Here is a 27,661-nt window from a genome sequence, read left to right as displayed (position 1 = left end):
ACTCTTCAAGAATTTGTCTTTCCTTAAACTTTCAAAATTTTCTTCGAATTCAGGATTTTCATATCAAATTTTCAAATTCAAAATTTCCTAAAGTTTGATTGTTTCTCCTTTTTTTTTTGATGTGTGTCAAAGGGAGAGAAATAATAAATTTAGGAGGACATGTTTAACTTAGGGGGGAGAGTTAAATTAAAAATATATATTTTAAACTTAACTTTGAATCTTAGTTACCAAACATCAAAAAGGGGGAGATTGTTGGTGCAGATTGCACCAGAATCAAACCTAAGTTTTGATGTTGTCAAAGGTTCAAGTTAAGTCTTGTTGTCATCCAACAAGTTGACCAAATGTGCAAACTGTTTACTCAACCGGGAAAGTCCTAGTTGGAGGCTAGGCAGGAAAGACTTAGTAGATCGTGGAAGTCAGGCGAAAAGACTAAGTGGGTCGAGATGATTCGACACTTGGTGGAGAAACTCGATAGGTTTGGAGGATCGTAGATCGAGAGAAAATCCTGGGTGGTCCATCCAATGCTAAGCGATAAAGTCCAAACATGTCTGGAGGATCATGCTTGGCAGGTAGGTTAAGGTAAGCAACTAGAGGAGCGACAGTGAGGTCGTGTTCTTGAAAGGAACAACCTAAGGTCGCTGATCCAACTGAAGAAACTGGGAATGTTTCCAAGTTGAGATCAAGACAGTGTTACTGTTTATTACTACTCATGCATCACATTATATTACTATGCTAACCCTTGTTTTGTAGGAGTATATTCTATCTAACTTTATTTTACAGGAACCGACTTGATCGGTCGACCGAACACAGGGATCGGTCGACCGAACCAGGGTAACTCAGACCTCAGATCAAATCAGATCAGATGAAGGCAGAATCCAATCAAGCATGATCGGTCGACCGAATCCTGATGATGTAGCACCTATTAGATCGATCAGAAGCACGTATGGAAGACTGGCTGGTCGATCGAATCAGGGGATCGGTCGACCAAACAATCATCGCATTAAAGGCGCATTGATGAAGAATCTCGATGAACGGAGAAAGTTCACCATTCGGTGGACCAAACAATGTGATTAGTCGACCGAACCATTAAACATCATTAATGCCCAAGGATCGGATCTCAACAAAGAAGAGGCAGGGAGCGGGTTCGGTCAACCAAACCCAAGGATCGGTCGACCGAACGTTGACCATTTTTATAAAAGTGAAGCTCGAGGTCTGAGGCTAAACAACGAATCTGTTTCAAGTTCTTCTTTGTGAAAAGGCTCTGTCCATGCTAAGGCTCCTTCAAGCTAGTTACTGCTCCGACATGACGCCAACAAACTTCATCGATATTTCTTGTTCGGTATAATTATTTACTAGCTTGCAATTGTACTTAAATTAAAATAAGATAGTTGGTTGTTACTATCTTATACTTTGCATCTGTATGAATTGCTTCTCTCTAAAAGATTTTGGAAAGAAGAGTTTTAGTGGATTGCCCAACGGTGCGATCAAGGATCGCAGATCTTGGAATAGTCGACGTATGCTCCGAACCAAGTAACCAACTTGAGTCTTTTGTATTGTTTTCCACTGCTTTGATATTTGTGTTACAAATCTATACGAGAAAAGAAAGAATTTTTAAAAGTGATATTTACCACCCCCTCTATCGCTAGTTTTCGATCCTACAAGAAAATTTTCTATGAATTAATTATCCAAATACAAAACTTTTAAAAATATGTTTAAAATTCAAATTTTTGTAAAAAAAATTCTGATTTTTTCCTTAGACTTTAAGTTTAGTAAATTTAATTTCTTATACATTATTGAGTTGCAAATTTATTAGCTTGTTATTAATTCTTTATGTTTGTTTACCATAACTTAACTTGGATTGTTCACATCAAAAAAAGGGAGATTGTTAGTACCCTAAGGTAGTTTTGATGTGATTAAGCAAGTCAGGTTAAGTCCTGTTGGTTTTTAACCTTTGTGTCTAAGTGTGCAGGAACTTAAGAGCACAAGAAGTCGAGCGAAAGACACAGCTAGTGAGAAGGACGACACAGAAGAGAGCCGACGAGCTCGGTGTGTCCAAGGGACGAGGTGCTGCGGAAGAGTACGCGGGCGGATGAGAAGGAGGCGCGCGACGTTTTCGAGGGATAAGAAGTCGGAGCGGAAGAATGCTCGAAGGTCGAAAATGGGTTTGGGTGAGCCCTATTCCGGATGGCCGAAATCACCTAAGCAAGCGGAGCCGGAGCAGAAGACCCGGACCTAAGCGAGCGGAGCTGGAGCAAGAACCCGGACCAAACAAGTTAACATAAGGTTAACTTTGGTCCGGGCGCCCAGACCATGAAAATTATCCAAATCGTGTCAAACACGATTCATTAAGACGGGGATAAAATTTTATCCCCCTCCATGTGCTTGAAACTCTTCCAAGCGCCCCAATCAGGGCTATAAATACAATCATGATCTCAGAAGCTTAGACATAACACTTGTAAAGAATTTCCTTTGTCTAGTTTTGCATTTTGAGTGTTTTAACTACTGTAAAGACTTCTTCGTCTAAAGGAAACTTTGATAGTGAACTTCAACTTTCTTGGATTAACAACCTCTCAGGTTGTAACCAAGTAAATCTCATTGTGTCTCTTCTTTCTAGTTTTTTATTTAATTTATGTAAGTGTTAGTTTAATTAAGCTATAACATTCCAGAAAGATTCGTGTTATTTTTGTAAGACTATTCACTCCTCTCTAGTCGTCCGCCAAAAGTCTTACAATTTGTTGTTTATAAAATTTTGTTGACTGTTCTAATCACAGTTGCAAGTGTAGAAAGAATTTTTTCAAATTAAAATTGCTCAAAACTTATTTTCGATCGATAATGTCTTAAGAAAAATTGAATGTATTAACTATGTTATCAATTGAGACAAATAATTGTTAAATATGTTTGATTGATATTTTGCATCCAAAACAGTACACACATATTATTTGATTGTTGATAATCTTTTACTTATGATTTAATTACATCACACATCACTTATACTTTGAATATTATATGTCATTTAACTTAAATGTTTTACTTTATATTTTGTAGATTTAATTGAGAAAATTTATTATTCATTTTAAGAGGTCCATTTTTAAAATTCGATTCAGGCCAAGAAAATCTCATATACGGCAGTGCCCCAATTGATTGCTACTTGGGGACATAGATGTGCGATTAGATAATTTTAAAACTTAGCTTTAGCCTTTAGGTAGTTGAGAAACTTACCAATGCAATTTGGTAATTTACCGAAATAATTAAATTTCAAGTAGTATAATGGGAAATTATGACGTATTAAAATGCAAATATGTTAAATATATTTCAAAGTTATTATTCCAAAAAAAAATAAAAATACAAAAATAAGTTTCATTTATTTCATATGAGACAAGACACTGCGTAAAAATCACAATTCTTGACTTCGACTATATTCAATATAAATCCCAAAAGTTATCTTATTCTAGAAACACGTTAAAGATTTTCCAAGTTATTTCAAACTTGCACAAATGAATCATAATTCAAAACAGAAAAAATTATTCGAACTTACATAAATTTCCTATATGGAATCTATATACAACTTTTTAAAAATATATAATTAATTCTACAGAATCAGTAATTAAGAACAGCAGTAAGAAACCTCTTGATAAACTTTTGTTTAGTTCTTCCCATGTGTCGACATCAGTCCAAAACGAAAGCGTTTACGCAATTCGTTTAAGAGAGCAAAACCAAATGTGAGTTTCAATCTCGAGTCAGTTCAACTTCCGACTTCTCGAAAAGAATACGAACAATTCCTTGGTAAAGAATCGCCCTATCACGAGCGGTGTTATAGTAAAAATGCTAGAAACCTATGAACCTTGATAGCCGGTCCGACAGATTGGCTACGACAAACCCAGCAAAAACCTGTGAATGGAATGTGCATATGTTTGAATCTAGTCGGGCATTAGGACAAACCATGGAGACTTGATAATTGTATAAGTTGAATCAACTAAACCAGTAGTTCGGAGGGAAGAGAAAGAGCAAAGAAAGATTAGAAGAGATCTAAATGAGATCAATATTCTAAATAATATTGTATTCCGCTAAAACTCTCACAGGGCAAGTCACTGTAAGTTTGTCTCAAAAACTTTTGGTAGCTTTTATGTTTATCGATCAAGAACAGGATATTTATTATACATGAAAAGACACCTCAATGCAGTTGGATTGATTACCTGAGTTGAGCCAAGGATGTAGACTGCTGAATATTGTCGACCATGAATCATCATATCAGCTAACATAGCAAGTGGTATTGTAAGTGACATGCCCAATGTTGCCACCAAAGGCGTTGTCCATACGACACACAATGCCCTGATGCAACAACATTCTGAGTCAGATACTACATTAAGTATGGAAAGGCACAACATGTCTGGAAGTGTACCAGAAGTAATCTGAAAGAACACTTCCGATAAAGCCATTAGCAAGCACAATTTCATCCATTTTAGCAGAATGTGGTATCCTGAACTTAGGCTCAATCCCTAGAGCAGTCAATGGCCACACTGAAAAGAAAGAAAACAGCAATATATTTTTCGATAATTTGTATTGTGTTATCAAGTAGAGGAATTGTGCAAAATATTTTGTTAAAAATAAGCTAGTGCACAAACAAAACAATATAATCACTAAGAAAAATAGTATAGTTTGAAGAACTAATACATGGCATGGTGAGAACGATAAAGCAGTCAGTTGAGAGAGTAGAGAACTGGCATATTGCACCCCAAAACACGGGCATGGTGGCTATGAAAGACATCCTAGGTTGCAAGCCAATGAACTATCCAAGAGATGGTTGTGCAAAATTGATATTATAGTTTTCAGAAAAGCAAGTAGGATAGAATATTTAATACAAACCCCTCTTAAATATTTTGATATGAAATTATTATAGTACCCTTATGTTTTAAAAATTGTTGCATATTAATTATAATTAATAAAATATCCTCCAAAGACCCCTCCATTAATCTGCAGCCGAATGCCCGAATCAAAAAGAATTATTTTTCTTCAAAGATGCTCTTTGTCGGTAGATTGACCTGCTTCTGTAGCATCTGATAACTGTCACAAGAAGTGCTACATTTACCATAGTTTGGGGAACAAAATCTTGAATTCAAAACAAATGCTGATAATAGTCCAATAATCTTCAGAAAAGAGCAGGAAATTTACCAAGCCACCACAAAGCTACTAGTGTAAATAGTCCAACATATCCAAATAGCTTCTGAACATCAACTCCTTCTCCTTCCTCTCCTGCAAACTTTTTTAGGAGCACTGCAACATTCAAATTGGATACTTGAGGTTAGACTAGTACTAAATTGTCACTTAATGCTATGAAGCGAAGAAGGATGTGAGATCCTACAGACCAGTAAATAGACCATAAGTCATTGCTGAAAGAAGACCGAAAATATCCCCTACAAGCGATCGTTTTCCATTACTGCAAAAAGTAAGCAACACTCTAGACAAGATAAAGGAAATGAAGACAAAAATGACAAACATTCTCTCTGCAAATATGGTTTCTAAATATTTTCTTCTTTTAGAATGGGAAAAAAAAGTATGCATCCACAATCAACCAAAAAAAGAACACACATAGAGGATACCTAGCAGCACTGAGCTCTGATTCATCTGTAGCCCAAGTCTTGCCAAATGTAGTCATCACAACGCCAGCCATGCAAACAAATACAGCAATCACTTTTGACATATTCAAGGAGTCTTGTCGTAGAAGCACGCCAATAAAAAGAGTAAAGAGACATGATGTTGATGATAACACAGTAGTACTTGCTACGCTGGTTCTTGCAAGTGCTGCATTTGATAAGTACTGCATCCATAAAATTTAAATATTAAGTATGCTCAACAATGATGACTATGTTGTTTCGTCTTTTTAGTCAGCAGAAGAAGAACACAAGAAAAACCTATGAAGCTAATTTAGAAAATGAGAGTTATTGAAGGAACTATTTATGCTCAGGAAAGGTTTGAGCAGTCTTCCTTTCACAATGCTAAAAGGATATTCATATTGGTTACTTGACAATGCTTATTTTTATTTTACCAGTTAACAGGTCCAAAAATATATTTTTCAAAGTAAAGCATCCAAGTATAAGTATATCTGCATATCAAAAAAGTGCAATCCGTGAATCCCCCTCAAAATTCATGAAGACATGCATAACCAACACGTGACTAGACAACATGTTCCAGAGGAAGATATTTAATGGATTTTATTCATGACTCAATAGAATATCTTCTTTTCCCCAATTAAGGATATCAGGAACAATAAAAACAAAAGCAGCGTGACTAGAACAGCATGCAACTTCTATAACTGGGGATTATGGACTTGAAACTTGAAGGCCCTTTACAAAGATAAATATGCCAGAGCAACTTATAACTGGGGATCATAAACTTGAAACTTGAAAGCCCTTTAAAAGGATTAATATGCCAGAGGAACTTACACACTTAGTGTATTTTTAGATGATCAAATACAACGAATATTAACTTTTTATTATTGTGCCTTTTCAGTATATGCATGAACAATAGCAAAGTAAATACATTAAAGTCCAACATAAGATGACAAATCTCACCTCTGTCACAAACCAAATAGGGGCAAGATAGATTGAGTATGTTATCATCTCCTTAGTAGTGACTGCTTTTCTTTCCTTCAGCATTTCAATATCCACATCATCTTTAATTTGAGATATTAGTGATTGTTCCTCTTTTCGTGCTGAAAGGTCAATTCCAATTTCTTTTTTCACTAAAAGAGATTGCGCTTCCATTTCAATCAACCTTTGGCTATGCTTTGGGGAAGAGTTAATTCCAGATGATAACTTGTCGCTTCTGGAAGGATGTTTTCTCAGTAAACTGTACACCCAATCTCTGAGGAAAGATACTGGTAGGTAAACAACCATAAGAGAGGCTCCCAAGTAAGTGATAGCAAATGGTTGTTGATAATCAATAAATATACCCTGGTTTACGGTGATTAAAGTTAATAAGATGCATTAATTTAAAGCATGTTGCATTATTATACAATTAATAGAATTAGTACAAAAAGAAAAATGGCTTTCATTCAATGAAACAAAGTATTAGTTCAATTAAAGAAAATTATTTGGCTTCCTGAAACAAAATTTCTCATCAACCTTAATAAAGCCATTCCCCAAAAATAATTACTTTACTGCAGAAATATCAGCATTGGATGCGGCACCATAGTTTAGTCCTAGATGTAGTATCATGGGATAATAAAAGGGTTTATAGGCTTAGATGAAACTTCAGAATGATTGTCACTTTTGACTTCTAGATCACGACAAAAAAAACACTCCTAGATTCAAATTGGCTGATCTTATTTCCCAACAAGAGCATACTGATGTTGATCTAGGGCATCCATTCTGCAACTTAATCTTTTGTATCAAGATGAATGATATATTCCTATCACCAGTTGACATAGGCTATTTAGATTTAATATTTTATTTAATGTGGTAAAGATAGAATAATCTATCAGCTAAGTCAATACTTTAATACTATCCTTCCTCTCTTTTCTCTCTCATTACAAATCACAGATTGAGTTACATGACCTTGTGTTGTGTCACCAATCTAATATTAGCAGGTTGAAAAGTTATATTCTACAGTATTCCTCCAATAGACACAAAAACTTGTAAGTGAATTTTTTATGATATTCATGCATGGTACCTCCTCCCTTAGATGCCACATCAAAAGTTCAAGCTTTTACTATTTACCTCCTCCCTTAGATGCCACATCGAAAGTTCAAGCTTTTACTATAACTCTTACAAAGTCGAATTTCAGTCAATTGAGAATAATGACAGAATTATCTCAGTATTTCCTTGTAGAAGCTTCATCTACAAATTTAATTGTGCTCCATCAGCACATTAACGGAGATTGTAAACATCTGCTGTGTCTTATGCATTCCTTCACCATTCGAACATCTTCTTTATTGTTAATTAGTGTAACATCTATCCCAGACACTTCAGCAAACAATAGAGCATCAGAGTTAAACAACTGAAGTATGAACACTCAAATCAAAGGCAATCAGATTAAACTGTTCGTTACATTGTGCTCTCTTGATTTTTGGAATAATGTCACTTGGCTGTTCATCAGTCAAGCTTTCAATGAACTCGGACTGAAGCTTGGATGCTATGAAAGAAAAGAGTGCAGATTTGTGATTCAACGACTAAGGCATTTATAGTTCAACAAAGGTTCCTGAATACAAGTCCTTGGATCTAGCTCTTAAATTTCAAAAGTTCATCTTATAAACCATAAGTGAAATCTAGACATGCTTCCTCCTCATGAGTAGAAAAGTCCTAAATGTTTAGGATTAATGCTACCTAAAGCAAAACTAAAAGCATAGCAAGATATGATAGATTAACACACAGGAAATTTTCCACATTGAAAAAACAAAGAACTTATGAAACGGATTCAGCATAAACCTGTGTGACTTCGGCTGAGGCGACCCAAATGACGACCACCCCAACTATGAGAAACAACCCGGCCCGATACCTCCAGCTCGACATCGCCACCCACCTCTTACACCGAATAATCACACGCCCAGAACGAAATAGGAGATGAAATCAAGAAATAAACAAGTAAAAAAAGGTCCGGCAAAGATCGGATCCTGGATCAAAATCTCGCCAGGTCCCGCGGCTGCTTCCACCACCGCTCGCAACCCGGACGACGATGCCGAGATCCCGAACAACTCGAACCCATGAGCCGGAGAAGAAGAAGATCCTTTCGCTCCTATTTCTTCTTCTTTCGCTGCTTCTTCTTTTCCGCTCTTCCTCGAATTGGCGAAACGAGGGAGGCGTCGAGAAGCGAAGCGGAGAATCCACTAAAAATAGAGCTATGATCGAAGCTGCGAACGCATAATTATATATATATATATATATATACATAATTATATATATATATATATATATTGACAAAGCCAATTGCTAACCAAAAAATATATTTTATTTTTTAAAACATATTTATCACAAAATTTTATTTTTTTAAAAAACACATAACAAATATTTAAATATTTTTTTTTAAAAAAAAATAAATTTCTCAAACTTTAACTACTTTAAAGATTTTAGTTACCTTGAATTTATTTTTCTAAATATTTTTTTTGATTTTTTTTAGTTTTATTAATATATTTAATCGACCTTAAATATATCTCTAAGGCATAGCCGAACTAGTTATGATGTATTGATGTGATAGAATTTTCATAATAAATAAGAGTTAAATCCTAATAAAATCCGTCTGATCATACCACTCTCCCACATGAGGATCGGTTTCAGTTTTCTAATTTACCTCTCAAATTAATTATGGGACCACTCATGTGAGATGCCTGAGCTTTGCCACCATTAACCTACCTTAAATATATATTTGCTACCATTTCGCAATATATCCAAAACAAAATAAGAAAAAAAAAGGTGGAGGATTGGGCACAAGATTGATGATAGAACTAACTCGAAGGAGGCTTTAAGTGAATGGTCAGAGTAGTTGAAAAGAACTTCATGTGTTATTAGCGTGAATACTTCATTATTTTAGTTTTCTTATGAGATTGATAAGGGGAACAAATGAATGACTATATGCTATCGAATTATTTCAATTTAGTTTTTTTAGTCAACAGTAAAATGACACAAATTTTTAAATATAAAAGTTCGATAGATATATCACGAGCTAGTTTCATCTATTGAGTTATCACAAGCTAGTTCCATCTATTGAGTTGACTACCGAAGATCCTTCCGAGCTTGATTAATCATTTTTTTTTCTATGGAGCCAAGCTTGTTTATTCAATAATTCAAAACCTTATCGGGTTCCAGCTAAACTTCACCTTGTTAAACTCTCTACATCACAATTCAGGATTTAGGATTTACAAGAACAATATCATTATATTTCTTTGTCTATACACAATTAAGGCAATTTATTTATGAACAGAAAAATCATTACTTATGCACACTTGCGAAGAAAACAAATAGTGCAACGTCAATCAAGTTGCTTATGCCACTGGCCAAACACCAAGTTGCTGGGTAATAGGTTTTATCTTCAAAGCAGGGCTGATGGCAAGCAAGCTCACAAAGCAATCTACAGACAGCCTCATGCCCCAAACATTGATCGATTCGAGCTTCCGACACTTCTTGACGAGCATGGTGAGGCCCTGCTCCGTGACATGGCGGCAGCTCCATAGAACGATAGTCTGAAAATATAAGTTCCAGAGATTATCATGTACCGCACAAATCATCAACGAAAATCATTGTCTGTCATCATCATTATCCCCTTATACAGTTAGCTTCTCTGTGGGTGACACTCCAGATGAATAAACACAAGGTTTCCATGTTGCTGAAATACTCAGGAGCGATTTGAAATTTTGTACAGAACCACCAGTTCATGATATTAGTTGTGCAAAGTGATCGCTGTACTGAAATTTTGTATTTCAAGTAATGATAGACATGCGAGAGGGCATTTTCAAAATGAACTACTTTTACGTCTACATCTAGTTATGTAGAACTCACCAAACAATTGAACTCAAATCAGTTAGAATAAAACTATATAATCCATCCATAGCGAGTGAAGATATCTCAAATTCAGTGAGACGTGAGATACAACGAACAAAAGTTAAACTAAAGCGGAAAAAACAAACAAACTACAATCACAGTTGATACAACCATACAGGATGTTACGAGCGGATCAGGTATGACGTGATAGTCAAAGTCAAAGTCAAAGTGAGGTGATGGTCAAAGTTAAGGGGAGGTGGCATTCGATCACTCTCAACAGGATTATTGCTCCTCGTCCAATGCTAAGACCTTCAGTACGAGGATGACCGGCCAAAGAGCCGGTCGGATCCAAGGGACCTAGTGCTCTATTCATGTGATAAGACACCTTTTATATATCCAATCAACCAATAATCAATTGGATTTAAGGGATGACCTGCCTACCACAAATCCAGTCAGTCATAAGTCAGGCCGGATTTAGAAGACCCCAGCTTCCCATTCTCATAGTACACGGTCAGCCCTAAAACTGATTAAATCTAGGGGGTTCAATACCAATACGTACACATAACCCGATTGGCCCTACGACCAGACGAACATACAAGACAACCCTCCTTCATATAGCCGGTCGGTAACAATGTCGATTAGGTTTATACAGCTCAGCACACCCATTTCTCATGTGTACAGAAGATAAATGTATAAGACAATTCTCATTATAGACTCGGCCGAACTTCCGGATCTCAAGTTATCATTTTAAAAGCAAGCCTCCTATCATACGGACGATCGGCTTAAAGTATTGATCGAATCTCTCGGAATTCAGTTCCCCATCCTTCAGAGGCAAGTATCCCAGCATATGGTCAGTCGATCATATAGTCGGCCGAGCCTATGAGATTTGGCTCCCTATTGCTTCAATATTAGGGGACGGACGACCTTACGGGACTCGGTACCCTACTGCTTATGTATTGATATGCCAATATAATATACAACCGATCGGCAAAAGATCCGGTCGAACTTCCTCATAAGACCGTATTGTCAAAGAATCACAACAACATGTCAAAATAACAGTTATTCGTCAGAGAATATTCTAATATCTGACATATACATGCAACGTAACCTTCTTAGGAGGGTGTGCTCAGCTTCTATCATTATTGCAGAGATTACAAAAGACTGTTCGTACACATGTAACGGAAGATTCTTCGAAGGAAGACTGTACGCCTTCCATCAACCGACAGCTTCTGGCACCGAATATTCCTTGTTGCCTCATTATTGCGGAGGTTATGAGAGGTGATATAAAAGAGAGTTCTCTTCGCTAGCTAGGTACGCAATACATTCTAAGCCAACTTTACAACACCCACTCGGATTTTACTCTTAATCTTCTCCACTTTTCGCTCGGTCATCTATTGACTTGAGCGTCGGAGGGCCTACGTTAGGACTCCTTCCTTAGTTTTTGCCCTAATGTTTTGTTGGCTCTCTCGAGTGTGCGCAGAAAGGAGCCGTAAAGGAGTGCCATGCATCGTCGTTTCTCCCTAGCAAAGTCTTCTCTAAGTCAACGTCAGAGCCACCTTTCCCAGCTCGCCATTTTCACAGCTTTTAGACCGGATCAACAGTAGCATGTAAAACTATCGGTGGTAGAACTCTAACACAATCAGTTGTAAAGTGATATACAAGTTTGCAACTGTATTTTAAAGAAATGTGGAAATCGGATCGAGTAGCAAATTATGCATTTAAGATAATACCTTGACATGTGGACAACTATTGGCAACTGCATACAAAGATTCATTTGTAATAAATGTACCCCCAACATTCAGGTGCTGTAAGGAATTAGCTCTCGTCACCTGAATACAATCAAATATAAGTGAAGAGCAGCAAGGTCCAAAAAAAAAAGAACAAGTATGAAAAAGACCATGGCAGATAGTAATTGACCAGCTAGAAGGATAAGGAAATATACAATTCAGAATTGCTTAAAATCGATCTACTTGCCCAACTCAAACATTTTCCCTATTGTAGCATAAGAAAGAACTAGTGGTCACTTACAATATTTCAATCAACCAATTCAGCATATTTAAACTGAAACTAGTCCACAGCTTATTGGAATAAGTATACGGGAGAAGTACAGACCAATTGAATTACTCCTTTATCGGTGATTCCGGTCATGCCCCACATTGATATGGATAATAGATTACCAACGCATTTTGTTTGTGAAATCTTATGCAGCCCTTCGTCAGTTATCTGGCAACCCCAGCAACTCCTGGAACTGCAACAATAAAAAAAAGAAGCAATTTTTATCAAATTAAAAAGATAACAAATTGAAAAGGACAAAATTTTTCAAATTTCCCAGAAGAAGAGCTATTCTTCATATTACAATAAAAATTAACTATTTGATCTCTTCAACCTCATCACTAACGAATTTGCAACCAAAATCAGCGTTTTTAAGCATAATACAAGGTTTGGAAAATCCAAACAAAGAAACAAAGGGAAAGAAGGAGATGCTTATCCAGCTCTGAGATCGAATAAAAAAGATAACATCGAATGCACGAAACTTTGCATTGAAAGAAAATTAACTAACTGATCTCTTCCACCTCCTCATAACTAATCAATTTGCGACCGAAACCAGCGTTTTAAGCAGAATAATAGAGGGAAAGGCATCGAAATCGAGTGAGAAAAAGGGAAGAAGGAGGAGGAGGAGAAGAAGGTACATATCCAGCTCCTTTATATTGTAGGAAGCCTGCACGACCCTGGAGGCGGACTCGTCATCCACCTTCCACCCAGCGAAGCTGAGCCGCTCCTTCCTCGCAAGCGACTCCGCCACCCCACGCCGCCACTTCCGACAAACTCCGCTCGCCCTTGCAAATCCAAACGCATTTAATGAAACCCAGCGACTCGATTCAACCACAAAAAAGGAAAAATAGGGCTAAATTGAGACGCTTACCGAGCCAAATCCCTAAAGGAGAGGGCGAGCGAGAAGATGTAGGCGAGGAGGTCCACGGGCAACCACTCTATCTCGGACCCCGTCTCCATCTCCGCCTCCATCCCCACCGCCTCGGGGTTAAAAGCGCGGCGGGGAGGAGAGGATGCGGCGGAGTTGTTCGACGCTACGCGCCCATCAGCCGGTCATCTTAACAAACGGCGTGACGTCGAGGAATCCTAATTAGTTAATCAAATGGTCAAAGATACTTTCCATTAAAACCCTTCAGACTTAGTAAAATACAATTTACCTCTTTAATTTCTCAATATGTCGTACGAACCCTCGTTTTTGTTAAAAGCATATAATTTCCAAAATTCTCCATTAACATCAACTTGATATTTACAAAACTTTGAGGTGTATATTGTAAGAATGTAAAAGATTCGAAGCAAAAAGGGATCCATCCATATCAAACGAACGTTCAAATTTCAAAAGCGAAGTCGTACCTACCATTCCTGGACCTTCCCTCCCTCCTCTCCATATTGCTTGTTTCTTGTAATCTCTTCGTCTCCCTTTTGACGATCGCTAAAAGCTTCGTCTTGCGTTCTGCGTCGGAGTTCTGCCATGGCCAGGACAGGGAGCAATAACAACATCCAAGCCAAGCTGGTGGGTATGTCTTCCCTTTGGGCTTGTTCTTGGCCCAAAAAAACTTGTCTGCTTTACTTGATCTTGTGGTTCGTATGTTCAATCGACAAGAGGATCCATTTGTTGCATGGCATCTCAGTAGATTTAGTAGCTAAATTATGTATTTGAATCATGATCGGGGTAAAATATTAGCAAAACAGGGTAATACTTTTTCTTCCAGGAGTGTGCGTAAGGGGAAAAAACCCCTGAGATCTGAATAATCTGTTTAGGATATGATGGGGGAAGAGAAGAGAACTCCTAATGTATAAAATACTAACTTTTTGACAATTATTTTCACTTTCTAAGATCTAGACAAAGGATCAAAATTGCCATTGTCTAAATTTTTCACACACTAAAATTGCTCATGGACTCTCTCACAGGTTCTTCTTGGAGATGTGGGAACAGGAAAGACAAGCATAGTGCTAAGGTTCATCAAAGGCCAATATTTCGACTGCCAGGTCTACCACTTTTCACTATTATTTTTTTTTGTTTATTTGTTTGCTCGGGTAATTTTCGAATTGTGCATGACAAATTGAGTGTTCTTTTTGCAGGAGTCGACAATTGGAGCTGCATTCTTCTCTCAAGTTATCTCACTGAATGAAGCAACTGTGAAATTTGATATATGGGACACGGCTGGACAGGAAAGATATCATAGTTTAGCTCCAATGTATTATCGCGGTGCAGCTGCAGCTATCGTAGTCTATGATATCTCAAACATGGTAACAACTGACCAATTCATCTAAATAGAACCTCTGAGCGATCTCTTGAACCATGTTTAGGAGAAAAGGATTTGTAAGATAGTCTTATTATTGTCATTTGTCTATCCAATATACATCTGAGGAAAGTTGGATTTCTCATAATAAAATATTTTATGCTTAAGAATTCACCCAAAAGCTTCAGATATGAGAAAAGACTCAGGTTTATACTGATTTTGGTCAAGTTGGAGTAAGTTTGAAAGAAGGATTACAAGAAAGCAGAAACTTGCAGATAACCTGTGTTCCACTTCCATATTAAAGTCTTTATTCGATAACTCCATAAAAAAGAAAAGAAAAAAACTTAAGCTACTAGGAAGATATCAAGGTGCATTTATGGTTGACAAACCAATATTTGTTACTGTAATCTTGTTCATGCTCATATAGGGTTGTGTTTCAATTGTCAGTTTGCAGGTTGCTATATATCTTCGGTTTGCTGGATTGTTTGATGGCCCACCCTGTGCCTCTAGTCCTTGTGGTTTTTAGATTTTGTATCTGGTTATTGTAGAAGAAAACTTGCATGATCGAGTACTAAATATTATCTAACTTTTATTTGTTTTACCTTCATCAGGAATCCTTCATTAGGGGACAAAAGTGGGTTCAAGAACTTCAAAGACAAGGTGATTTAAGATTATCTAAGACATGACTTTACCTATCAATTTGAGTGGTGTGCAATAATACATATCTATATCTACTAATTTATAGGATTTCAATTACTAAATAAATCTGTTTCATTCCAGGAAATCCATATCTGACAATGGCTCTGGTGGCGAACAAGGTGGACTTGGAGGCAAAAAGGAAGGTGAAAAGTGAGGTAAATCGACGACTCGGGTTGTTTCATGTTTAATTATCTGAAACCTACTTTTGTTTCTCCCTTTCTCCTCTCAGTGGACCAATTTTATCATTGTTTGAGTTGATACATCTTTGGAATTTCACACTTTGTATTCTTTATTTCACGCTTTGAACTCAATTCCATTTTAGTGAAATCAAACATAAGAATGGAGATCAAGCATTCTATTTTATTCCATTCCGATATAGATTTCATTCCTAACCCGAAAAAAGCACTTGCACTTTGATACTTGGACAATGCTTCAGGAAGGGTTGCAGTACGCTCAAGAACACGGATTGTTCTTCATTGAAACTTCAGCAAAAACCGCAGAGAACATCAATGAGCTCTTCTATGAAGTAGGTAGGTAAATGCATCACCATTAGTTCCCTCTATTTAGCTGTTTCGATGCATTTGGAACCAGTGTATGATAGATATATTTGACAACTTTAACTTTTACTCTTCGCAGCTAAGAGACTTGCGAGAATACATCCTTCGCGATCATCTGGGATGAACTTGACTAATGAAACAAGAGGCACGCCAAGGAGATTCTTTTGCTGCTCTGGATGAGTTTCAAATGTTTAGCTGTATCTTAGCAAGCTATAACACTATCATGCCAAATTTACTACTTTCAGTATTGATATGCATAGTTACTAATAAACATTTATAAAATTATTTGAATAATTAAACCACTCAAACCCTTACATTCTTTTACACCCATAGTGGATAGGGTGAAAATTAAAAAAACATCCCTATTTTTTTTTAAAACATTCTTCTTTTTTTTTTAAAACATCCTATCATATGAGTAAACTTTTTAAATTTTTGATACCCGTTCGATATTATTATTTTCTACTGCATGTATTAAATCCTGAATCTATCAAGTTTATTATAGCAGTGATGATTTTGTAGCTGTTATAGTTTGATAATTACTATAATATGAATTTACTATAATATGAATGTTGTTGAATATAACAAGTCTAAATTATAGTCGTTATTATTTCGTAGTTATTACAACGTGAATATTAAATGAGTAAATCGAATATGTATTGTAGTAGTTACGATCGTAATGGTTAAAATATGAATATTTTTAAATAGATTAAGTATGTATTATCATAAATATAAAATCATAGATGTTATAACACTCTTAATCAATTTAGGATTTATACGTATGATAAGAGATAATAATAACAAACAATAGAACTTAAGAATAACTATATCATTTTATAAGTATTAGGGTGAAGTGTTATTTTAATAAAAAATAAAAAGGGGCATCCTTGGATGATTCAATTATCCAATAATAAAGGACACTTTTGATTATTGCCTAATTGATATTTATTTATTGTTTTGAAAAAAAAACTTTTCCACAAAACAAATTTTCTGAATAGGGAAATTAATTAATCAAACATGCACTTCAAATTTACTTTCTACAGCTTTATTAGTTTCCATTGTTATGGAAGAGGCCATTTTGGTGGTAGGGTTGTCCCCTAGATGCCCCCACCACCACCACTACCTAAAAAACCGGCGGGTTGTCTGGAGATCTAGTTTCTAGTTTCTTTGTTGGTGTAAGTTTCACATATTTTATTACAAAATTAAAATTAAAATTTTTAATTTTTTTCTCATTGATCACTAAAGCTACAAAGTGAATTATTATATATCAATATTCATTCATTTATGCAACACGTCATAGTAAAATCTCTAAATTAAATTTACAATATATTTATTTATTTATTTATTAAAAAAATCATGCCCGACAGGATGAGGCTGGATTAAACATGCTTTGTTGTAACTTTTGTCACCTTTATGAATTAAACGACAATTTACATAAATTAATTATGAAGCCATCACTTGGCCACTACCTCAGCCAACCCTAAACTAACCATTTTCTCCAACCCTTTAATTTGTGGCAGCTAAAAGATAGACAACGCAGGCTCTAAATTATTCTCACTAAGTATTAGTTAAATCATCTTAAACAAGATAATATTATTTTTCAACCCCATAAATTAACTTTATATTCTTCTCGGGATTGGCCCCTTATTCAGTCATTTATTTATTTATTTATACTTTTTTCCCCTCGATAATTCTATAAATAGCTGCCTCCTTAATCTCCAACCCCCACCACTTCTTCTTCTTCTTCTTCTTCTTCTTCTTCCTGGTTCTTTCTTGAGAGATGTATGTAGTGTTCCTCTTTGTGGTCTTCCACAGCTTTCTTGAACTGCAAATATACAATCTATTCAAGTTGCAGTTCAATAAAGCTGTGGGAAATTACAGAGAGTGATCAAACTGAGAAGCTTCTTCATCATAATTTTGCAGTTCTTGTTCTTCTTGTAATATTGCTTTCTTTAGTTAATTGCCAGGTTTTTATATAATAGAGAGATCAAATTCAAGCTTCTTTGTCATCATCATCAATTTTCTTTTTCTTTACTTTGGTTTCTCTCTTCATTTTACAGTCCTTGTTCTTGTAAGACTCTAATTTTTTTTTCATTACTCATGATTTTTCAAAAAAAAAAAAAAACTTATCATAATTCATCCTTTTTAGATAATTCATACTTTGAAGTGATAGAATTGTACATATGCAATTATGTAGATTGGTGTGTCAAGGCAATATATTCCTACTGTTTAAATTTTTTACCATCATCTTGTTCATTTAAATGATTTTTCAGCTGGAATGAACTTAATATGGTTGTTTTTCAGCTGGAATGAACTTAATATGCTTATTGGCATCATCAATAATGAAGATATCTTATCTGTTAACACTTCATGCTTAGTGTCTAAATGAGATTCGATTTCACAAACAAGTCCAAAGAGCATAAATTCATGCTCAAGATAGATAAGCATTGTATTTATGATTACTTGTACAAACTCATAGACCAATATCAAGAGGCCCAGTTGGGGGGTTTCATGACAAGAGAGATACGAAGTCAGATCAAGTGCTATGCAAAAATAGATCATCATCACAAACAGCAACCCAATTTCAAGAAGAATCATAAGTTATTGTATCACTTAGTCAAGTAGTTTGCTCACTCATATACTCGTATCATTTTTTTTCGAAAAAAAAAACAAAACAACAACAAGCAGCATCATAGATAAGGAAAAACTAACTATTCTATTAGTGTAGTGAGAACTCTTGATAGATGAGTTCAAGCATAGAGATCAATCCCCCAAAATTTGGCTGGCTGATTAGTTCTGTACTTCCGATCGATATCTTTCATCTTTTTCATGTCTTCATCATGTATTGTGAAATCAAACACTTTGAAATTCTCATGCAGCCTTTCGATCTTCGAAGTCTTTGGTATAACAACAGTGTTCCTCTGGATCCCCCACTTGAGAATAAGCTGAGAAGCTGTCTTGTTGTATTTCTCAGCCAAGGACTGATACATCCAAAGACAGAATTATCAGGCTATCTATTCCTGAGAACGATTCATAGTTGTCAGAATGCTAAAGCTGAAAACAAATAAATATTCAACTGCACACTGATTTCCACATAGGACAGGTGCTTCACCATTGTTACAATTCTTGCTTTCAGTCATCATGCCTCTCGACTACGTACGTACCTTTATGACCGGATCGTCAAGGCAGGACATGGTGCCAAAACGTTGGGTGTTAGCAGTACCACCACTGAGAGGTGTATGAGCAGTTACACAGATTCCATGCTTCTGGCAAAAGTCGATGAGAGATTCCCGTTGAAAATATGGGTGAATCTCTATTTGGATCACTGAAGGCTTGATTTTAGAGTATGCCAAGCAGTCTCTAGTGAGAAATATGTCGTAGTTGCTGAACAAGTAGGCTATCAGTTGATCAGTATACACAAGTAAACCACAGGAGCTGAGATTCAAAAGAATGGATTTCAGATCAAATCCTATGTGAGTTCACCTGATCCCAATGCTCCTGACAAGCCCTAAGTTAACAAGCTCTTCCATCGCATGCCAAGTGGTCTCAAGGGAGATGGTTGTATCTATGTCTAGAACACCATCATCTCCAAAAGCACTAGCTGATGTTCCAATCCCTACATCCATGAATTGATGCCCAAAATGGTGTCAGTGAGCTTCAAGCATGCCAGAGCAAAGAAAGTATTGTGTACCAGTATGCCTTGTAGCTACTGGAAAGTGAACAAGGTAAAGATCAAGATATTGTAGATTGAGTTTCTTCAAGCTGTCCTTGCAGGCATCAAGCACATGCCCGTGATCTGAATTCCATAGCTGTTGCAACGTACATGGAGATTAGTGGAGGAAAGAACAAAAGGAATTATGTGATTGGGCATGAAGATTCACATCCATAGTTCGTTAATGAAGACCTTGGTGGTGATGAAAACTTCTTCTCTTTTGACGAGTCCTGTGAGAAAAGCCTCTGCGAGTGCTTCGCCAACCTCAGCTTCAATGTGGTAATTAGCTGCATTTTGAGGGTGAAAATCATGCCAAGATCAGGACTTTCGTTCTTAGAATGTGGAATTAGGGTTATATTCATCCATTTTCGACGAAGATGGGGAAGGTGGTTGGACGACTGAAATCAAAATTCACCCTTTATTCAAAAAGCTAGTAGTAGTACCGGCGCAATCGAAATGGCGATAGCCAATGTTGAGCGCGGAGAGGATGAGGTCTCGGATGGACTGGGGCTCCAACCACGACACGCCGATGCCGATGACGGGCACGCTGTGGCCGTTTCTGAGGGTGACCACCTCCGCCATGGCTCCCTGTTGCTGATGCTGCTGATAGGTGGATGACTGAATCCAGAATTCACCCTTTTACACAATGTCGTGACGTCGGCGCAATCGAAGTCGAGATAGCCGACGGCGAGGGCGGAGAGGATGAGACGTCAGGTGGACAATCGAGACCGATAATAGGCATCCTCCTGTGGTCGCTGACGACCTCCGCCATGGCTCCTTCCTCCTGAAATTGCTGCGTGGGGCCTCCCGTGCCAAGCGGCAGACGCTTCAAATCCTGACAAATAGGAAAAAAACAATTAATAACTATTTTTAATGTCTCTTTTTTTTTTCCTCTCCGCGCAAGTTTGTTGACTTGTTTCTCTACACAATAATATTTATAAAATGAATATTACACCATAAAAACTCTTGACAATTTTAAGTTGGGCCGTACTTGGATGGGCCATGCCCGGCCCGGCATTGGTATCCGGCCGGCCGAGCATGGAGGCTAGAGCCGGTTCGTTTTGATCGGGTTTAGCCTTTGCAATTTGGACCACGTCGTGTCCGGTCTGAGCCGGAGCATTGCTATCAGTTGTGGCCCCGACGAACCGGCTTCGCATCTTTGACTATCCACAAACTCAAATCAGTTTTTGTAACGACACACAAAAAAAAATAAAAATACAAAAATAATTCTTTATTATTACATACAACACAGATCTCCACTCCATATTCCTAAAAATAAATCAAGATAATCACCCGAAACATCACTTGAATATTGCATTCAAGCACTATCGACAGTGAATCTTATGATCATCAAATTACAAAAGATATCTCAAAAAAGAAAAGGGGAAAAAAAAATCTCATCTCATCTAGATGAGGCCGTTGTAACCCCTGGAAGGTTGATGAACAGGCACACTCGGAACGTCTCCATATGGATTGGCAAAAGGGTTGATGGTTGGATGGAGAGGCAGCTGCTGCTGCTGCTGCCCTCCCATCATCATCGTCATCATTTGCTGCTGCTGCACCAAGAAAGCTTGCTGTTGCTGTGCCATAGCTGCCATCTGCACCAAGTGTGGCGCAGCAATTGCATTCGAGGCGTAGAATGGGTCGTGAGCTACCGGTTGTTGCATCATGGGACCCATCTCCCATGGGTTGTAGCTGACGTTCTGGCTCGCTCTTCTCTCTGCGTCGTCATATAAGCTGTCTAGTATGAGCTTGTCTAGCCCTCCGGCCTGCAGGCGAGCATAGAATTGAATCAGCAAAACAGCATTCTGAGCAGTAATGCATGTTTGCAGCGTTAGAACATTGTTCTAGTTTGTGAGATTCTAAATATGCAAATTGTTATTGGGTACTTAGTAGTAGAATCGAATCTTAAAATGATATCAATGATATAGGAGCTAGATCATGAGTTCCAATTCCCCATTCTGTGTCTTTTCTATTGAATGTTATGCTATATATTGAGCTGATGCAGGGTATTACGATATAGCTAGTGATTAGTGAGATCATGAAATACTACTTTAAGGAGTGCAGATCATGAAACTCTTACCAATTTGCTTGAAGCTACGGCGGTCTCATTTGAGCTGGGAGCTGTAACGAGTGCCAATTCCCAGCCAGTAACTCCATTATCTGGATTCAAGCCCCTAGTGGTAGCAGAGCTAGAAACATTATCTGCGACTGCAATAATTCACACCCGAAAGTGAAGAAAGTCAAGAGAGCATAACTGCTGCATGCAGTTGAAACAATCAAAATATTAGTAATGGAAACATTACCAACTGGAACAATGGCAAGTGCCATGGCGTTCTTATTATCCAGGTCGAATGCTTCCGGAGCAGGATCTCTTAATCCCTGATAAGAATGAATTGAAGTAAAGTCAGAGCAGTAATTATCAAAGGGACCAATTGCAGTTTGGATCTGTTTGTTATTACCAGTAAATCTGTTTCTTTCGGTTTCTCCGGTGCAGGGACTTCAATTTTAACTGGTTCTGTTGGTGGAGGGGGAGGGGGGGAAGGTGCTGCTTCTTCCTGTTCAAGGTCCTTCTTGTACTCAATTGCTAATATTACTTGGGTTGTGCCATTATCTCTCGCCTGACGTTAACTCACACAATTTAGTAATTCAAGAAAATACTGAAGCAAGAAACAGATATGAGAACACGAAATAGAAAGATTACAATAAGGATAGATGGATGCCGAGGGGATAAATGAAACTAATTCGAGTATAGTATTAACTGAAAAAAAAGTATCAACTTTAATATGGACAATTATAAATGAATCCAAGTTGGACAAGATCACTCTGTGCAGCAAGTTGTTCAAGTTCTATTTTGAATTTAAACATTGGATATACACAACGACAAACATTTTGCTTAGTTCCACAAAGAGATATCAGTTGACATTCAGTTTATGTTCTGATTTGAATTTTAAGTAGGTTCAGATTATAACTTCTTATGTAAAAATATAATAAACAATTTAATAATGATGGAAAAGCATAGTAATATGTTCAACCTGATCCTTTCGAACTGTTGAAGCTCGTGGAGCATCTCTGATATATTCCTCCATTGTTGTTAGAAATGATGCAGGGGGCTGCATTATTGTTATAATAAATTCAGTGGTTCTGGAGGCTATTAATAGGAAATCTTCCTCACAATAACAAGCAGGAGGATGAGGACTGAGGAGCGATCATGAAACTAGTACCTGTTCAATTTTTAAAAATTTCTCTCCTCGTCTGACATCCATGCTTTTGCATACTTCATAAAATTCTGATAGTCGTTCACCCTGCAAATCATGACTGATTTTAGAAAGGAACGGCAAAATTATACCGAGATTGTAGACTTAATCTAAAAGTGAAATATCCCTTGGTATAATAACCTTCAAACAAACTTAACAACTTCTTTTTGGTTAATATATAATACCTGCTGACCTGCTCTTCTGTATATATCAAGTGCCCTAACTGCATCATGTCTCTGCATCTCAAAGAACTGAAAAGAAACTGTTTAGCATGAAATTTAGACCAAAATGGGCTCAATAAACTAATAGCTCATGGAATTCCAAAACCTTGTCGACCATATTTATTATTCCATCACTAATTGAAACGTAGATCTTAATACTCTCTGAAGCAACCTAGCCATGAAAAGTTGAAAAAGAAAAGAATCATGAGAATTATTTAGAAATGCCATTACACTATAGACAGATTAAATTTTGCTTACCATAGTAAGTGCAAGATGGATTATGATATTATGACGAGATGCTCCAAGTGGCTGCAAAAGGCGATTGCAATATTACTCATTCTTGAAACGAGTTATGAACATCATCGGTAAATACACCTTGCCAACCTACCTCACAGCCAAGTAGGCGATGTAACAGTTGTTGCAATGATGGCAATTGCTCAAGCAACTCTGCAGTTCCCAGATCCTTAGTTCTCTGTAGTTTGCAATCATTTTTTTTATCAAAACTAATTAATTGATACCAGTTACAAGATTAAATAAATAATTTGTATGTTGAAACTTAAGTCTTAGAGCTGGAACCATACACTAAATCCTCAGGGAATAACCTAGAAGAAATTCATGCATGTATTTAATCACCATTACTGTTTATAAGGATTGGATTCAATTTCTAACTCAGAACTATGTAGTTTTTGTTATTACTCCAAATGTAATTCTATCAAGATCAAGATAACACAAAATGATCTTGGAGGGGAACTTACAAAATATTAAATGAAGTTGAAGATTCACGAGCTAGAAATTAATCTTCCAAGAATGCATGCTTTAGATCATCATGATGGCCAAGTTGTGCTTGTGCCACGTGGATTTTATCCCTCTATTAAATTCAAATCAGTTGAATTATTTTTTATTAATTCAACTAAGGTTTTCATAATCTTCCTCTACTGCTTTTTGATGGATTGAAAATTTCTACCTATAGAATTTATTGGTCGTCTTTTAACATGTCCACACCATTCAACCTTTTCCCTCTTTTTACCGTATTGGAGCTTCACCTAATTACTCATGGTTATTAGTTTTTTTTATACATATTTGAATTCTTTCCAATGACCTCACGCATTTTTTGCATTATGATGCTCTAACAGTCTAAGTAACTGATGTCTATGCATGAAACTTAAATTGGACCATCTATACTATAGTGTTTCAACTACCAATTTATTGAATGAGTCAACAAATTGCATAGCTTTTTCAAGAAAATTGATCAGAATATTTCCCAAAGAAGTACCATTTGTAAGGATGCATTATCTTTTGTAGACAAATGAATGTTCTAAAGCTCTAATATAAAGTAAACAGAATCAGAAGAGCAGGGGAAAGAGGTAGGAATATATGCATACCGGAGGATCTGACTCAACATCATACTTGAGAATCCGGAAACACTCAAGCCTCTCTTCTAAATATAGAGCATAAGTACGCACCCATGCAGAATAATCCCAAGCTGAAACCCAATCAAACAAGAAAATACATGTAAATGGTCATTTCTTCATATAAGTGATTAGCAACAAGTTAAGAGAGCAAATACCATATGCACTGGAATCATCTTTAAAGTGGGACATATTCAACATCTGATTTCTGCTTCTCCCATAATTGATGAGTTCTTCACGAAATGTGGGATCAACTTCCCTCAATGCACGATGTATGACAAGCAAAGTTTTCAATGCAACCTGAAAATAACCAATATCTTTTCTCAATGATTACAAACACAAATAACTGTGCTTCCCTAGCATTAAAGTAGTTTTGCACAAAGTTACCAATCATTTTCACATTTCAAGATAGTATCTTTGTTTCTCAAAAAAGAAAGAGCAATTGCACGAATGAAAAAGTGTCCAAAATGTATAAAGGTAAAGGGAAAGAAAAATCACGACCAGTTGTTTGATCATGTTCTATTTTATACATTATTATATTTATAGCAAAGCCATAACATCCAGGAACTCATGCAATAATGAAAACAAGAGTTCAGCAAGTGAGTTTATCTTCTGTAACTACTAATCAAAATCAGAACATTCTTGAGCTCATCTCTCAAGATGCAGTTGTCAAAGAGTTAAATAGCAAGGGATGCCTAAGTTTCAAAATATTAACACGAATGCAAAATTTCTTTTGACTAAATGTGATGTAAACCAGATCATTGCATAACATGCTGAAGTATATACCGCCCAATTTTGTGTTTTGGTAAGACGTCTTGCAAGAGCATGAATGCAATAGGCCACATCTGCCCGAGGTCTGGCAGCTGAAATAGCACTGAAGATAACTGCAAGAAAAATAAATAAGGAATTAAACAAGCACAAGACTAGGGAAAAATATACAAAGGCATCTCCGAAAACATAAATTACATAAAAGTTATTATTAATGAAAAAAATATCATGCAACAAGAACTCTAATCTGAGATAATTGCATACATATAATACATAACATGAGTGGAAGAAAACAAGCTAGCATTAAACCACTCATCACAAAGTACTGAAAGACATTTAAGTTAGAAGACGAGGAGCTTTCTGATCATAAAGAACAAGCATAAAGAAATTCTAATGCATTATTTCTAGTAGATTGGAAATGACTAATGAACAAAGAATATCATTAACATTGAGATAAGTGGTGCTTGGAATGCTCATCTTCTTTACTTTACAATAAACAATAAATTCAGCACCCCATGTCATGGCTTGTCTTCAACTCTGCATTGAACAAACAACAAATAAATAAGATTATGCCACACACACCTCGTATGTGCTTCTCCTTGGAAGGACGCTCTACATGGTTTGTAGCCCTCACAATGGCAATATCCAATTCCTGATTCAAGGGATAATCCAGCTAAATGGATCAGCGGAAAAACAAACCTAAAAACAGAAGAAGGATAAGTCATGGCAATAACAAACACTTCTTAAGTTCTAACCTTGTAGTCACTGTTCACTTTAGCCAAGCTGACCGTGGTGGTGTCTTTAATGGCTCCCAAGTACTTCCTTAAGCTAGGCTGCGTTCCTCCAGACATTTTCCCTTCCTAACCCAAGATCCTATCTGAATGCAATTGGTCACAGAAAGCAAAATATTTATACAAAAAAGAAATCAAACAATCAGAGCATAACTCGATTTGCCTTTTTGTTTACTAAAATCAAAGCGCCAATATAGAAAGAACGATTTGTCCAAAAAAATCGAATCCGATCAAATATTTGGCTAGTATTAAAACGTCGAAACGATCAACAACTCGACAAAACTGAACGTCTGGACCAGAATCTCAAATTTGGTCATACTCGCCGAAATCCACCAAAGATCCAACTACAGATTCAGCGAAAACCAACAAAGCAAGCATTAAGCTTAACCACCGCAACAACTCAGTTGAAGAAGCAGCATCGAATCAAGAAACAAAGAAAGCTTCTCTTGCAACCCCAAAAGAACTCCTTTTCCTCACAAAAGACGTCAAATTTTCCAGCAAGCGGCGCAAAAACGGCGACAGATCAACTAATTTTTCCAAGAACTCACCGTGGTTAGATGGAAGTTGAAGGATGAGAACGAAGAGGTTCCCGATGGAGGATTGGCTCGATCGTTGAAGAGTAGTGGTTGGCGTGCCAAGGCGTCGACTTTTCAAAGCTGGGAGAAGGGAATCGACACTCGGGTGCGGTGCACCTTCGGAGCCACTTTCGGTTGCGGAGATCTTCTTCAGCCCACCAACGACGACCCACAGCGTGCACAAAAACCATGAGTCAAGAAAAGGACTTGACAAATAGTGGAGAGGAGGGCGCTCGTCGGCGACGCTGGAGTAGGCTAAGACAGCGGCGCAAGGGATCGCGATGCTCTTCGTTTCGTTTGATTCCTCCACAGTTTATTGACATAGTGAAAGTTTCATTTTGCCCCTCCAAAAATTTAATTTTCTTAATAATTAATTTTAACTGTGAGAACACCCACAGAAAAGAAAATTATTAAAAAGTATTTAAAATTTAATATTCAACTTTCCGACACTAATAGATAAATTTCTAAAATACCCTAATCATATATTATAGTTTCAAAATTATTAAATCACGTATCCATTTTTTATTTTATCCTCGTCTTCATATCAATTCAATTGGAAAATAAATTAGTTGACTGAAAAAAATTCAGTCGAATCAATTTCATTCTCTTTGAAAAATCGATCGACCGATTTCGACTAAAATCGACTGATAGATCTAGAAATCTTGGAATGATATGAAATTAGTTCCTATATATTCGTCTAGTTCTCTTAATTATAAAAATACTATCAAATATCAATTTAACCAAATATATTGGAAGCAGTGATCTTTTAAACCTAAATTAATTTTCCAGGCACATTCGTATTTAAAAAATCATTGCTCTCAATATATTAGGTTGAATTGGTATTTGATAGTATTTTAATAATTAAGAGAATAAGACAAACACATAAAAATTAGTTTCATATCATTCCGAGGTCT

General features: G+C 36.7%; 5 protein-coding genes across 6 annotated transcripts; 1 reads left to right on the top strand and 4 right to left on the bottom strand.

Moving 5' to 3' along the window:
- Nucleotides 1-3,418: 3,418 nt before the first annotated feature.
- Nucleotides 3,419-8,836, bottom strand: LOC121974552 (uncharacterized vacuolar membrane protein YML018C-like). The gene is made up of 8 exons (XM_042525665.1): nucleotides 8,424-8,836; nucleotides 6,570-6,950; nucleotides 5,598-5,815; nucleotides 5,364-5,434; nucleotides 5,170-5,271; nucleotides 4,400-4,517; nucleotides 4,194-4,329; nucleotides 3,419-3,888 (listed from the first exon to the last, which is right to left on the bottom strand). Exons 1-8 carry the CDS (start codon nucleotides 8,505-8,507, stop codon nucleotides 3,826-3,828), a joined length of 1,173 nt encoding a protein of 390 aa, XP_042381599.1. The 5' UTR covers nucleotides 8,508-8,836; the 3' UTR covers nucleotides 3,419-3,825.
- A 1,003-nt stretch (nucleotides 8,837-9,839) lies between these two features.
- On the bottom strand, nucleotides 9,840-13,599 carry LOC121974541 (F-box protein At5g67140-like). The gene is made up of 5 exons (XM_042525655.1): nucleotides 13,393-13,599; nucleotides 13,160-13,306; nucleotides 12,582-12,717; nucleotides 12,200-12,298; nucleotides 9,840-10,171 (listed from the first exon to the last, which is right to left on the bottom strand). Exons 1-5 carry the CDS (start codon nucleotides 13,491-13,493, stop codon nucleotides 9,974-9,976), a joined length of 681 nt encoding a protein of 226 aa, XP_042381589.1. The 5' UTR covers nucleotides 13,494-13,599; the 3' UTR covers nucleotides 9,840-9,973.
- A 263-nt stretch (nucleotides 13,600-13,862) lies between these two features.
- LOC121974531 (ras-related protein RHN1-like) lies at nucleotides 13,863-16,268 on the top strand. Its single transcript, XM_042525647.1, has 7 exons — nucleotides 13,863-14,031; nucleotides 14,430-14,507; nucleotides 14,601-14,768; nucleotides 15,373-15,421; nucleotides 15,542-15,615; nucleotides 15,897-15,990; nucleotides 16,097-16,268. Exons 1-7 carry the CDS (start codon nucleotides 13,990-13,992, stop codon nucleotides 16,195-16,197), a joined length of 606 nt encoding a protein of 201 aa, XP_042381581.1. The 5' UTR covers nucleotides 13,863-13,989; the 3' UTR covers nucleotides 16,198-16,268.
- Nucleotides 16,269-18,482: 2,214 nt separating this feature from the next.
- LOC121974523 (NADP-dependent D-sorbitol-6-phosphate dehydrogenase-like) lies at nucleotides 18,483-20,364 on the bottom strand. Its single transcript, XM_042525636.1, has 6 exons — nucleotides 20,170-20,364; nucleotides 19,919-20,013; nucleotides 19,706-19,823; nucleotides 19,498-19,630; nucleotides 19,179-19,398; nucleotides 18,483-18,995 (listed from the first exon to the last, which is right to left on the bottom strand). The coding sequence occupies exons 1-6, from the start codon at nucleotides 20,306-20,308 to the stop codon at nucleotides 18,765-18,767; spliced, it is 936 nt and encodes a 311-aa protein (XP_042381570.1). The 5' UTR covers nucleotides 20,309-20,364; the 3' UTR covers nucleotides 18,483-18,764.
- A 572-nt stretch (nucleotides 20,365-20,936) lies between these two features.
- On the bottom strand, nucleotides 20,937-27,039 carry LOC121974512 (putative clathrin assembly protein At5g35200). 2 transcript variants are annotated; one of them, XM_042525614.1, is made up of 16 exons: nucleotides 26,721-27,039; nucleotides 26,137-26,258; nucleotides 25,964-26,033; nucleotides 25,400-25,497; nucleotides 24,772-24,913; nucleotides 24,587-24,687; nucleotides 23,593-23,676; nucleotides 23,463-23,513; nucleotides 23,311-23,376; nucleotides 23,169-23,234; nucleotides 22,951-23,031; nucleotides 22,762-22,839; nucleotides 22,189-22,347; nucleotides 22,033-22,108; nucleotides 21,810-21,937; nucleotides 20,937-21,495 (listed from the first exon to the last, which is right to left on the bottom strand). In XM_042525614.1, the coding sequence occupies exons 2-16, from the start codon at nucleotides 26,230-26,232 to the stop codon at nucleotides 21,133-21,135; spliced, it is 1,659 nt and encodes a 552-aa protein (XP_042381548.1). In that variant the 5' UTR covers nucleotides 26,233-26,258; nucleotides 26,721-27,039; the 3' UTR covers nucleotides 20,937-21,132. The 2 variants fall into 2 exon arrangements, with proteins under 2 accessions (XP_042381548.1, XP_042381557.1); XM_042525623.1 differs by having other exon boundaries at nucleotides 26,137-26,254; nucleotides 26,721-26,968.
- Between the last annotated feature and the right edge of the window lie 622 nt (nucleotides 27,040-27,661).

This window comes from Zingiber officinale, chromosome 1B, assembly GCF_018446385.1.
Source record: "Zingiber officinale cultivar Zhangliang chromosome 1B, Zo_v1.1, whole genome shotgun sequence".
In the NCBI taxonomy this organism is placed as follows: domain Eukaryota; kingdom Viridiplantae; phylum Streptophyta; class Magnoliopsida; order Zingiberales; family Zingiberaceae; genus Zingiber; species Zingiber officinale.
The sequence above is the reverse complement of the archived record's forward strand: the minus strand, read 5'-3'. Positions and strand labels throughout refer to the sequence as shown.